This window comes from Epinephelus moara, chromosome 24 (assembly GCF_006386435.1).
Source record: "Epinephelus moara isolate mb chromosome 24, YSFRI_EMoa_1.0, whole genome shotgun sequence".
Lineage (NCBI taxonomy): Eukaryota > Metazoa > Chordata > Actinopteri > Perciformes > Serranidae > Epinephelus > Epinephelus moara.
In genome coordinates, this window is record NC_065529.1 from 14,268,914 (window position 1) to 14,283,464 (window position 14,551).

Genomic DNA, 14,551 nt, shown 5'->3' on the forward strand with positions numbered 1-14,551 from the left:
CTTTTAGTACAAGTTGTTGGTCGTTTGTTTATTTATCCCTCATCGTACTGTAACAGCATGTAGGCATTAATATTTCACCTTTCCCCTGCTCACTGACTGACTCTGCATATTTAAATCAGTGCATTCATTTTTAAAAGCAGTAGAGTGAGCAAATCTGCTCTGAATGCTAACAGGCCAAATTACAAAATCATGGCTTGAAAGGGCTTTGCCTCGTGGAAATGGAAAGTGTATTTTAAGATTATCCAACGATCTTTAAGACCCGCTCAGATGAAGGAGATATAAATTAGAGATATTTTATTGACAAAACAATCCCATCTTATACAGAGCTTTCAATTGTATTAAGAGTGATGATTCTTGTCGCATTTTTCTCCCTTATCATTTGACTGCATGTGTCAATTAAAGACACTTAAATTCTAAACTGATAGGAGTGGGTGAACTTTGACCTGCAGCATCATTATGAGTCCTATCGTCAATACAAACACATATTACATGTCTGAGAACAATCTATACACATACAAGTACATCTAATACTGCTGGGACATGCTCAACCAGAGACACTGAGGCAGTCGTTTGATTTATTTGACTAATCAATTATTTAATAGAAAATCTGTCAAATTATTTCTGCAATATTGTAATGCCTCTGCAAATGAATATAATCATGCAAAAAGATCTATTGGACTCATTTTGTGAAATGAGTGAATATTACTGTGAAGCAAAAGATGTGACTGTCATTTTCTAGTTATCAATACAGTCCCCTGTACAGCACAGGGCTGTTGCAAGGATTAGAAGTCTGTGTTCCTCCTGCAGAATATCAACCTATTACATTTTTTGACTAGACACCAAGTGTCAAATTTTCAAAGCAGTTAACACCAAAATTGTAAATTGGATATATTAATTTAACTATATTAAAAAAAAAATCTTATATTTTCTGTAGGTATTATTTCCCTAGGTCATTGTGTAAATGCTGTTTCAATCTTCACATTGCCAGGTATTTAGATATTTGAGTGGATTTTATTTTAACTTATTTACGTTTGGTTTTTACCAACAAAACCTATTTTTTTTAAATACAATTTGGATTTTTTTATTTCGATTTTTTTTTATTATGATTTTTTACATTTATTTTCATTTTTTTATATTTATTTGGATTTTTTATCTATTTGGATTTTTTTTTACATTTATTTTCATTTTTTATATTTATTTTCATTTTTTATTTGTTTGGATTTTTTATTATTTAGATTTTTTTTACATTTATTTTCATTTTTTTAATATTTATTTTCATTTTTTATTTATTTGGATTTTTACATTTATTTTCATTTTTTTAATATTTCATTTTTTTAATTGTTTTTATGTCTTTGTTGTTGTTTTTTGACCAACAAAACCTCAGTTTTTTTTTTTAAAACATTTAATCTAAAACCAGCCTCACACTCAGTCTTTAAAACCTAACATCTATAACGTGTATTGGTAGAATAACACATAGATGTCCTAATATTACTGATCCATAACCTGTTTGGTACCTATGACCCTACCCCTATAAAAAAAATGGCAAAACTTAAAAAAAAAAAAAAAGAAAGAAAAGGATTTCTTTATTTATTTTTTGTCATGACATTTGACAAAATGACCCAACAATAATGGTTTCTGTAATTCCCATAGGAAACAATATTAGCTTGATTTCATTTTATTTCTATGGTAATTACATAATGCAGTTATTTATTTCTTAATCTAATAGATATTACGCCTAATTATATACAATCTGATATATTCTGATGTAATATACATTATTACACCTTTTAATTTATTACTCTGCACTGTTTAAACAGCATTATTTCATTCGGTTATCACGTAAACATAATTATGTAATAGCATAAGAATCTGCACTTATGGCACAATGTGACATTATTCCATCAGCTAACAATAAGCATTGTGAGACTGCTGATAAAAGGCTTTTATTTTGCCTGTATGTGTTGATGGGGGCTGATCGCTGCAGTGTTGATTGATCCGGACATTCATTCATCTGATTTGAGCTCCGCTGATTTAAACCTGCTCCCTGACGTAACTTTCACATTTATTTATTTATTTATTTCGCAACGACATCGAGGCTACATTTTCTTCTGGCTCCTAATATGACCGCCTCGGTGCCGAGCAGTCACCAGGGGGCATGCACATAGTAATAATAATAATAATGCATTTCAGGAAAGCCTGCTACGACGAGCCTCCATCGTTTGCACCACACGGCCGTGGTGTGATGGAGATGTGCGCTTAGCTTCATGTGTCCGGCGGGTCTGCCCCTGGCTTTTTTTCTGGGGAAGATCATATTGGATCATATTGTTTGCAGGACGTTGTTCCTCCTGCAGCCCCCCCAGTCTATCCCGACGTAGTTGTGAATTGAACATGGCGACTGTACCAGTATATTGCATCTGCAGATTACCTTACGACGTGACCCAGTTTATGATCGAGTGCGATGCTTGCAAGGACTGGTTCCACGGCAGGTAAGGCCAGATTGCTCACCGTGGTGTTTTTGTGGCGCTTTGCATTTGTTTTAAACAAACAAAAATGGCGAGGTCTCGGTGCGTTTGACAGCTTTGTGGCTCTCAGTCGCCCGTCTACATCTGAAGAGAGGCCGCTTGGAGAAGAAGAAGAAGGCGGAGTTAAATATAGCCGACCGGGGTTGTGACATTTTTTCGCGAATAACACAAAACAGATTGCTCTTATAAAAAGTTACGGTGGTTAATAGAGTGATTTCGGTGTGGGTTTCGTCTAATAATTGCACTTAATGCTGATTTAACATCCCCGCATAGCCCCAAACTAAACCGTCCCCGTTGTAGTGAGCGGGCGGCAGAGGCAGCGGGGGAAGCCTCGGCAGTCTCGCTGCTCATTTGTCTCCCATTTCCCCTCTTCATGGCCGCTTTCACTGCGATATTTCGCTTATATTGTCTGTAAATGTTGTCACACTTTAACCGTCCTCGGAGCTTTCACCGAGTGTTTTCACGGAGCACGGCTGAAAATCACGACCCGAGTCTGAGCTCAGCTCCGCACAGCCTTCCTGCCAGGCAGCAGCTATGGCTGACAATAGCCCGGACTGGATGCCCTTAAGCTTTAGCGGGGGAAATAATACACTTATTAACACACAGCCAGCAGCTTTGTCACTTCTGTGAGCTTCGGCTTATTGCTATTTTGTTTCACTGCGTTTAAACGGAGACGTATGCTCCGCCGCCGCTCATCACTTTCTCCGCCGTCCATGAGCTGTAATGATCCCTGTTATCATCATGTTATATTTGCCTCCTGTTGTTGGAGTTGTTGCTACACCAGTCAGTCCCTGCACCCGTCTTTGTTTTGCCCTGTTTCATGCTGTTCGGCTGCACTCTGCATGTCTTTTTGGGAATAGATCATTTGTTAATCGTGTTTCGTTTTGGTGAACAAGCCCTTCAGAGCGATGAACAGTATTTACGCGCCTGAACGTTAACCCTTTAATGCTCCCCCTGGCTGCCAGCGCTGTGTGGAGCTTTATCACTGTATGTAGGGGCGAATTAAAGGCTGGAGATAAGCCATGACCTCCAGTCACGCATCAGCATGAGCCAAACAACCAGTATAATGAAAAAAAAAATCCTATTGAAAATTTAGATCCTAAATATTCCTATATCAGCATGATGCAGCTTACTATATCATTTATATACAGCAGGGAATTCTGTGAGTTCAAATCTGAAAGGTTTATGTCCCCTGTTAAATAAGATTGTTGCTTATAATAAAATCAAATCATTCAGGAACCTGAGCTGGCCTCAGCTGACCTCTATTAAGTGAAAAATTAGGTTACTTAACTCAAATTATAAATGGAAATAAAAACAGCACTTAAGCTATGTACATTTAGAGCGGGAAAAAAAAATATAATACTTAACTCACCTATTATGTTATCAAACTGGATCTGTGGTACTCAGTTCTGAGATGAAGTCACTGTAGAGGTTGTTACGGTATTATTAGTCCTACATGACATCAACATAATTATGGTTTTTGGCACACAGCAACATCTGCAAACTGAAAAGCAGGGAGCCATTAATGGAGCCCTGTGGGATCCCACATACAATATTATGCACCTCACTTTGTCTCTCCTCAGCCATTTAAATAGTCTGTTGTGATGAGCTGGATATGCACTGTATTTGCTTTGGAGGTGGCAAAGGGTAGCATTTGGTATCTGACATGTTCACACACATGTACACATGCATATGGCAAGAGGAGTTAATAAGTGGTAATTACACTGTCAAGTAGGCTTGGGCAGTTTCTATTTTTTCATACCATCAAACCTTCCTGACATTTCACAGGGATATACAGTACATGATGTTATTTGTGTTTAAAAATGTAAAAGCTGCATTACTGGGGGTAGAAGTCATTGCTTACAATGCTGTGTTTTTGCCTACTTAGATAAGTCTTGCCTTGTTTAGATACCTGTGGACCCGATGACACTCATTGCCGCGGCAGATACAGACACATCAGTGGGCTGAACAGAAATGATGTGTTGAATAATATCATGGCTAAAAATTGCGCTTGTAGATGGAAGAGGTTGTCTCAAGATACTTATATGTGGTATTTTTTTCCCTAGTTCTGTAACGTTATCCTCACCATTCGCAGTTGTCATCTTTCTCAGCTCAGCTGCCTGTGCCACCAGTAGAGACTGACCTCTGGTGTCACGTGCTGTGCACTTACATCACCTCAATACAGCATCTCTGTATCAGTTTAAAAGAAAGAGAAGCGTCTGTAATTTTGATGGTATTGAAAATCATACCTTCAGGATTCCTTAATACCCAAGTATACCGTAATACCTTGACAGCGGCCAAGCTTTTTGTCAAGCTATAAAAATATCAAGGGAATTGTTTGTGTGGTGTGGAAATATGATTACACTGGTTGTAACAACACACATGTGTGTTGTAGGGAGCATGGAGTAGTTATGTTCATTTATTTCCAGAATATGGTAAAAATGAAATATATTGGGCAACATGTTGCTGTCATAGAGTCTGGTAAGAAGACAGGTATGAGTTTCTCTTAGCCCAGCTCCATCAAAACTGAACAACAACCCTTTGTACAACTTCTGTCTTATTTACATCTAAAAGAGTCATCCTGGTTTCCACCGTGTTTGAGTCATAACAGCATTCAGGAGAGAGCTTTTGAGATGCTGCTTGCAGTTGTTGTGCCCATCTGTTGTTGATCAGGAAGCAGTTCAAACTCTAACTGCTCCTAAAACCACAATGTCTTGCTTTTACTGTACATTTCTGTTTCAGCCCATGTGGACTGAGCGGTCCAACATGCACATAAGTCAGCTTTTGAAGTTGTTCGATTTCTCAACTTTAGTCAATATGTTTTATATTGTATTAAATGAATGTGTGGAATGTGAAAAGGGTCACCCGTAATGACAAACCCACAGAGAGCTATTGCCCAACTCTGCAGCTCCATTGAGCCTTTTAGCCTCTTTTAGCTCGTTATTTTTGATTTACTGGTCCCCCAGTTCACTGCAGGGTTCATTCTCACTGCTCTCATCAACCCTTCTTTACCAAAGCAGCAATCAGCTGTTATCAGCCGACATCCTCTGATAAATCCGCTATATGCTGTTAGCAGCTAAGCTAGCTGGTGAGGAAATCAGACATCTTGCAGAGTCTAAAGAGTCTTGTATTTTATCTCAGTAGTTGGTGGAGACCAAACCACAGCTAAAAGAGAGTGAGTATTGAACTCACCATTGGAGCCCTACTGATAAATTAGATGACTGATACATTATTATCTGCCACGTTAGCCTGAAACAGATATGTCACTATGGGCTCCTGTTGGCTGATGAGTAGCAAAACATTGCACTACAGAAATGCCAAATATGTTTTGGGGTAATTTAGAAAGGTTGTCACTGTAACATAGTTACAACATTTTTTTTTTTATGCCCGCTAAGTCTCTATCTTTGTCACAGTTCTTTCATCACAAACTGAAAATGTTTATAGTGTTTACATTTATAAATGAACTCACACATCAATATCAGTATCAGCATAAAAAAATCTGTATCTGTCAAATTCAGCGTACAGTGCATTGGCCAGAAACGTGACTCCAGTAGGGTGAGAATGTTGTTATCAGATGTGTAAAATGTTACCTTAATGCAATAGTTATACATTAAGACCGTGTGTCTGTCAGTTTGTTTTGGGGTTCTTTTGCCCCCTAGTGGTGAAAAAGCATGAATGTAGCCAGAAGTTAGCAGCTAGCTTCTAGTCATTGTGCTAAGCTAGGCTCAACTCACCCCAAACATATCTCTGTACCGCACACGCTGATTAATGTCTTGCCATTTGTCTGTAAGAACATTTTGCTCACAATTTTGTCCTGTTCCTTTCATGTCTGTTACAGTAGCTATAAAATACTACGTTGACACACCGTAGTGTCGCAGTAACTACACATACTAGGGACCATCAGTGGCCTAGTGTTGGAAATAACAATTGCAAATTTAACAGTACAACAGTATCTCTTCCCATTGGGCCTCTATGTGACGTGTGAAGCTTTTACTCCATTACAGTCAGTCAGTACAGTTGTGACATTTAAAATTCAGATTTGTTTTAAGTGGGCCCTTTTTTGTTGGTACCACAAGAAGTCACTCAGTAACTGCACCATTTCTCTGAATATCATCACTTTAGTTTAATTTTTTTTTGCCATGAATAGCAAAAACACAGTATTTGTTACTGTCCCATTTCACTGATGCCAGTAGGTACTGCAACTTGATTTTATTACAATTATCACTTATTAAGACTCAGTAATTACCTATCTACTACCTAGCAAATACTTACTCTACAGTTTGTTCTTTATATACTATGTACTGTCACATACCTGACTTTTCACAGATCACCAATCCCATTCAAATCCAACATTCTTTAAATGACTGTAGATTTCTCAGATATAACCAGTCCCATAAGTGAAAAAAGGTTATTACAGACTTCTAGCTTTCTCTTGCTTACTTCAGTATCTAACCTGGTCTTCACCGATCTTTGCATTCAGATTTGGTATACTGTAACTGTATCTTCTTGAAAAGGTTTAATTAACACCACAGTTTTGCTCTGCTCTAGCTGCTGTGCATTAAGTATGTACACTAAGTAATATAAGCTCTTAAGTGTATATAGGCCCTCTTGCCAAGCCAACATCAGCCCACACAATTAATAAACTGCACAGTGTGTCTGTGACAGCAGAGATTACAGCACAGAAAGAAATATATGAGAAAAAGTTATAATGACATCTGACATGCATGTGACTGAGCTAGGAAAATGTCATGGGCCCAGCTGACCGCCAACAACTTTGGCTTTTGACATTGTCCTGACATTGAATTTTAGTCACCTGACGTCAAAACCTAAATTAAACCAAATTTCAATGTCAATTTGACGTAGAATGCTGGTGACAGATGATGCTGGTATTTTGTTGGTTTTTAATTGCATTAAGTAACCAAAATCCAGCGACTTCCGAACATTTTATGTCAGTGTCATCTTGACGTTGACATAACAGCGTCTGCTGTTATGTCTGCTGTTTAAGTCCTTACAAAGTGGCATTCAAACGTTATTAGATATTTAAAATATTGTGAAGCCAATTTTCGTTGCAATGAAAATTTAACGTCTGTCCACCATAAAAGTCCAATGTCTTTCTGACGACATATTGACATCCGTTGTCGGTAGGGGGAACTGAATGCTAGAAAATAAATCATTGTTTGGTTTTGCTATAGTTACGAAGAATGTGCTGCAGCAGATTATTTTAATATTAAACCCAAGGATCATGTGCCAGTTCTGCCAAAGCCACGTAGGAAAGAAGCAAGCACTCTCAAAATAAATCCACTCAACAGGTGCACGGCCAAAAGCAGCAGAAAAAAAGAAAAGAAGCCAGCACTCACAAATGTCCTTTTGGTATCAAAAGGAAACTACCAAAACTACCAAAAGGACATTTGTGAGTGCTGAGTTCTGCCAAAGACCAGTAAAAGAAATGCTCAAAGAGAGACTGAATTGAGTCACAGAAGCTAGCAGCCCTTGGGCTCTGTATTATCACCTTATAAAGTTGCAGCGATTAACGTCTTAGCAAAGAGTTGGCTACTTGCACCTCCAGAGCAAGATTATCATCGTATTGGCCCTGAGGTCCTGGCCACTAGACAAATGGAATTTCAATATTCACATTTTTTTGTCTCTGTTTTGGTGTCCAGGATCCCCATTGGGAATATCTGTAAATGAGCTGTAAAACCAAAACAGTGTGCTAAAAGAGGTCGCACAGATGGATGAATATTCTCTTTGGATTTTTTACTATGAGCAACCCCTTTCACATTAATGCTATTATTCAATATTGATTAATGCAGCTTTACATCTCATTTACTGTGTCTGCAGGGTAATGTGCACAGTTGACAGACACAGTAGCTTCTGTTGGGAAACAATTGTCAACAAGTGTTGAGCTACCAAGCATAAAATAGGCCTAAGTCAACACTTCCTGCAGCTGCTTCACAATAAAAGCCTTCTGGTGCTTCACTGGTGAAGAGAACCTGATGAAGTACTGAGTGTGCAACAGCAGGACATTAAGACTTTGTTGCAGCTCTGATAGCACAGAACAGAAACAGTGAGTGAACGTAAGAACAGGAAAGTAGAAGTGAAACCTCCAACCAACATCAACCGCTAACATACGTAGGAGTTATAAAACTAGTGAAGCTGATCATCATGATTTTGCAGCTTCACTCTTGTTACTCAACCATACAATGAAGCGATCAGTCACCATGATGTCAACTCAGCTGTTTTTGGTCAAGTAACGTTAGATATGGCCTTGATCCTATGGGATCCGTCATCCACACTCATAACAAGTTGATCATGGTGAATTTCCATTATCGTGATCATCGTGGATATTGCGTCCTGCAGCACCCAAAGAGTCTCCTGGGCAACCATCAATAAAAGAGCCTGCAAAAACAGGCTGCTCATGGACCAATCTCAAAAAGCACAAAAGATCTTAATCAAGCATTAGTATATTTCATATCCAAAGATATGATGATACTATTTCAAATATTTGAAAAGCTGACTTTTAAATATTGTTTATTGTTTTTCACTAAAAAAAGATGTGTGTCCTAACGGTGATGCAATAAAAATATTTATTTCTTAACAAAATGCAATGTAAAGTGATTCCAGCATGGTTTAGAGCCATTTTCAGTATATTTTAATGATTGTCAGGATCATATCGTAAATCCAGGCCAGAATAATTGGGACATGAAATTTTCGTATTGTCCCATGTCTATCTAAAACAAACTAACAAAAATCCTCCAGATTAATCTGTGGTAAAACATAACTCGAATATGTTAATCTTTTTGTTCCTATGCATGGAAAATTTCCCACCGTGAGAGGATATAAAATCAATTTTCGCTCATTTTTAAAAACCAAGCAGTCTTATATCCCCAGGTTTTTTTTACTCAAATAAAGAACTGAAACTAAATAAGGATGCCTGATTACATCATGATCAGTTTTGTAATACTAAGTATCATTCAATATGGAAACAGCAGAAATCATGTAGTACTTCTAATGTAAACATGGTACCATATAGTTGCACATCCATGTCAGAACTGCCTTCAGGGACAGAAAACAGGATCTTGACTTATAGTGTCTGACAGTCGATGGAGGCGCTGTTCTTGTTGAGGATGATGTAACACTTTCTTGGCCTTGAATTGTCACTGGACACAGCGCATCAGTTTCTAATGCCTACATATGAAAAGCACCACAAATGGAGAGGCATGTTAATTATACCTCAGTTATAATTTGGTTGATCATATCAAAGATTGTGGTTTATCTTTGGACCCCGGGCCCCACTTTGGGCGCCCTTGTCTTACAGGGATGCTTCCTCCTTCAAGCTTTACATTGTCAGGCAGCATTTCACTCCAGATGAGGTATCAGTGCAGACGTACCTTTTCTCTCACTGCTCCTCGTCACTGCAGTCTGTGACTCACCTGTATGGACTATCCTGATGATTTATATATATAGAAAGATAGTGGAGATATACTCAGAGTACATATAATGTAAAATTTGACACAGACACTGAGCTAAAACATAAAGTGTTTAAGCTTGTTACTAGGTGTAATTAGGAGAGTTATAGCACTAATTCCTATCTGTATTACGCATAATGACATACTGGCAAAATAAATCAGCTAAACTATGTACCTTTCCTTTCTGTTCTTGTTCTGTTTCTGAATCTGTCTCGACTTGACTTGAAGTCACAAAGCCTGACTGTCAGTGGATTAGCTGTGGGCTTTCACCACACTGACATCACAGTGTTTTGGTTCTGGCTGTTAATCAGCTACTGTATTGAAATGCGTTAATGGTCCCAGCCTAGCGGCATCAGGCCGGGTTGTTTTAGTTTTATTTGCTCCGCGTTTTAGGATGTATCTCTAAATTTTTCTTGCCACACTAATACAATGGAGGTAAATGGAATTTCATTTGTTGTGCTCACAGCATTGAAATTATCCATTTTTTAGAAATGATTTTACACAAGCAATTTGTCTTTCCAGAAAAAGTGGAATCACTGTAAACAGATTTCCACTGGAGCTACTATCTATGATTATTTCTCCTCATCCTTACCACAGTCATTCTTTAAGCTTCAGGTAAGCTTTAGTAGAAACGTTATAGGCGATGTGACGTGCTGTCTTAGCCATATTGGACAATACAGGTGAGAACAGCAGAGTGTTGTATATTCTAGCTGTCTCAACAACATTGATTCTGTCCTTGTATTGAGTACAGACTAAAGGGTGACATGGTGAGTGGATTTTCACTCCTGTCACATCCCTCTCCCACAAAAAAAAAATTCTGTCCCATCCCATTCTTGGACAAATGATTTTCTTCCATCCCATTCCTGTGTTGTGTTTTTAAGTAATAAATAAAACTGTGACTATTCATGTTAAAACTGCATATTTATATAGGAAAAACTAAGCACATTTAATCATTATAGTGTAATGTTTAAATAACTCCTAACATAACAGCTGAAACAGCTATATATTTTTTGTTGTGTTATAATATTTTGTACAGTATTTTTTTTTTGCATATTTTTGCTGTAATTTTCTTTTTTAGGCCCACAGTTGTGTTTTTGACTTTTGCACTTTTGACTCTGCACTTGTACTTTGCCTTCAGTTTTATTTTCTCATAATATGCTTATTGTTTGCACCAAACACCAAGGCAAATCCATTGTTAGTGAAAACCTACTTGGGAATAAACCTTATTCTGATTCTGACTGCCACTACCATGTGGCAAATAACTAGTGCCTAGTCCGTTAGCTAGATGCTAACACATAATGGGAATTAGTATTAATGTGCTAACGGGAATTAGCATTCCGATATTGTATCTTAACAGACATTCTATTTCACTTTACATGCTAAACATAAAAGGATGTGTGCTCATACTTACAGGCATATTCTTCCATATGCTCTGTGGAAATGAACTAATAGCTGATGACTTCACATTGTTAGCCCAATGTTATATTTTAATTCCTGCCCCACCCTCCCATTCACTTTTTTGTCCTGTCCCATTCCAGTCACGTGATGATTAGTGAAACTGAATCCCGTCCCGTGGGAATCCCACAGGAATCCTGCGACCCACAGGATTCCCAAAAATATGTCTAGCACAGACATGTATGTGTTGTTTTAATTAGTGACAGATTGTTCCCCTGACTAATTTTACCGTCAGACAATATAGCATGTTTCATGTTAACCATACTGTTTGTGTGTATAACATACATAATACCTGACATTACCTACTGTGTCTATAGAGCAGAGCCCAAATGTTCAACTATTAAGATATTCATTTGTTGGGGAGGTATTCGGTTTTCAATTTTGGAATTCGGGCGTAGTTTTGGCTTTGGAGCCTATCATTGTAAGCATTTATTTAGGTCATGATTTATCTGTAATAACAAAAATTGTTAAAAATGTACAGATACTACCTCGCTCGACCAACATGCATAAAACACCAAACCTTTGCTAAATGATTTTGTTAATTAGCAAATCATAATAATGACAGCAATGCTGTAGAAAAACAGAATACTTAAAAATTAAGAGACACATGTTGCAGCTTTATGCGTCCATCTCAGCCAAGAACAGAGGAATGTCTGGCTGAGTCCTTCCCGAGTCATGTTCACCGAAACTCCAGAGCCCAAAAACTGGTATCTGAGACAGCCCTATGCGTCTCAAATAACAGCTTATTACAGTAAAATAAAAACCATTTGCTTGCTATTGAATAAACAAGTCAGTTACTAGCTAGCACTACGAGCTGAATTTTCTCTCAAGAGGCAAAATTACTTATTTTGAAACAGCATCACCTTCATGACATTTTTCACGCTGACACACAGTAGAACATGACTACATGAATTCACACCCATTAAAACTAAACTGTTCTGTAACAGCACTTTTAGCAAACACAAGCAAACACCTTCTCAGAATGGCGACTGGGAGAGTCTCAAGGGACTGAAGGTACAAGAGGAAGTCACTGAGCTAGCGCTGGCACTGGCTGAACCGTGCTATCTATCACATTTGACTGTTTGAGCTACAGTTATAGATCAGCCTTGGCTGTGGGTTCAATGAAGGAGTTGAACCCAGCAACAAAAGAAAATTTGGTGATAGCAGAACTGTTTTATAGAAATCAAGACTGTGCTGAAGGACTTGTTACATGTAGCTTTTGAGTAAAACCTTTTTTATTTAAATCATATGTGATTCACTGGAGAGTTGGTGGTAGAAAGCAGCGATGAAGGACAGGGAAAGAGGAGTAATAGTTGTAATGAGGGCCCCATGACTGGATGTACGACTGTTTCTATCATGTCTGTCTCAGTTTGATGTCTGAGTCCACCTCCTACCTTATGCTGTGATCAGACCTGCAGTATGTAATACAGTCTGACCTTTAGTAATTAGGCTACTGAGCACCCAGTGTGTCAGTGAATCTGTTAAAGGGCCACCCCAGTAACTTGCACTTTGAGAGAGAGGCTTAAAAGAATGATAAAAATCAAAGCACCAGAGGGAGCGATGTCCTGACTTTTAGTGTGGATCAAGCTCCAAAACTGCTGGATCGTACACTTCCCATAATGCATCTTACTTGTGATTTTTCTTTGAATGTTCCCTGCTTGATACACACTAATACCGATTAAATCATTATGACATCAAAGCTCCCCCAGAGCCGCAAGAGATATATACAACTGTTTTCACAGACTGAGCAGTATTAACTGTGTCGACTAGACTGATCCTCAAGTGTAAAATTGGTGGATTGCCCCTTTAAATAGCATTGTCGGCCTCTCTTTACTTCAGTGTGTCTCTAATAGACCTCGTGGCACCAGCATTAACACTATGGATGTCCTCCATACATCATTAGCACAAGACTTTTTAAAAGTATTTTAAGTGTTCCTGTCTATAATTATTTCAGTTTAAATGACACCAGATACTAACAGCCACGATAGCATCAGTCTGGCTTTGTAGCTAAATTAGTACCACTGTTTAAAAATAGGAAAAAATGAATATACAATTTATAATAATCTGTTAAAAAACAAAATCTAATGTATTTAACAGGCCGTGCCCTGTACTATAGCTACAGGTGTCCATAAAATGCACTGTTCACCTGACCCACTGTCCCACATCTCACTAACACAACAAGGAGAAAGTAAAAGAAACAGAGAGCTGTTCTGAAATGATAACAATGACACCAAACCATCTGAGAAGTAATTTGAGGAGGAAGCTTTTTGGATTTGACACCATGGACCAGAAAAATGGTGAATTAAAGGAACACTTCACCCCACAAATGACTGTTTGTATATCAGTTCCTCACTCCATGTTGCGCTGAATTCATGAAGTAAACTTTGTTTTTCTCACATGCCTCCACAGGGAATGAAGAATCTAAAAACCGCAAAACCTCATGATGAATTGGAGTAATAGGGGGCCGTGTTTTACAACAGCAAAAGTCAATCAAAACATTGATTTGCAAACTCCAATCCAAGTCTCATTTATTCAGTCGTCTGCTCAGGACTTCCCAAACACAACCATTGTCATTAAAACCTTACTATTTAAAACACTTCCGCATATGAGTAGCGTGCATGGGCAAACGTGTGTTCAGGGGCGCTGCTCAAGTTTTGCAAGTCCTGAGCATATGACTGGATAAATGACACTTGGATTATACTTCATGAGTTGTGTGAGAGTTTGTGAACAAATGTTTTGACATTGTTTTGCTGTTGTTGAACACAGCCTTTTTTTTAAACTCCAATTCATCAAGAATTTTCTTCTTTTTGTTCACTGTTGAGGCACACAAATTCATGAATTGATGTTAGCACGAGATGAGTAATTGATATACAAATGATTATTCTGTGGAAGGAGTGATCCTTTAAGGTCACTCTGTTGCCGGCTCGCACCTTACAGTAGCCTAGGCACCGCAAAACGTCAGTTCTAGAGCATAACTTAAAATGTGTTGGCTACGTGGCATGTTCAAATTCATTCAAACAAATTGCGTGTTTGTTCCAATTTGTTTAAACATGATTGCTCCACAGTGAGTGAACTGTATTTACATGTTACAGAACAGGTGCTTTAAAG

General features: G+C 38.1%; 1 protein-coding gene across 2 annotated transcripts in view; it reads left to right on the top strand.

Annotated features, from left to right (window-relative positions):
* The first annotated feature begins 1,435 nt into the window (after positions 1–1,435).
* The window catches only part of phf2 (PHD finger protein 2), a 41,303-nt gene continuing 28,187 nt past the window's right edge, over positions 1,436–14,551 (top strand). The window contains exon 1 of one of the 2 annotated variants that reach the window (XM_050038203.1): positions 1,436–2,486. In XM_050038203.1, coding sequence (XP_049894160.1) covers positions 2,389–2,486 — 98 coding nt within the window. In that variant the 5' untranslated portion in view covers positions 1,436–2,388. The remainder of the gene's footprint in view (positions 2,487–14,551) is intronic. The other variant, XM_050038202.1, reaches the window with a different exon arrangement.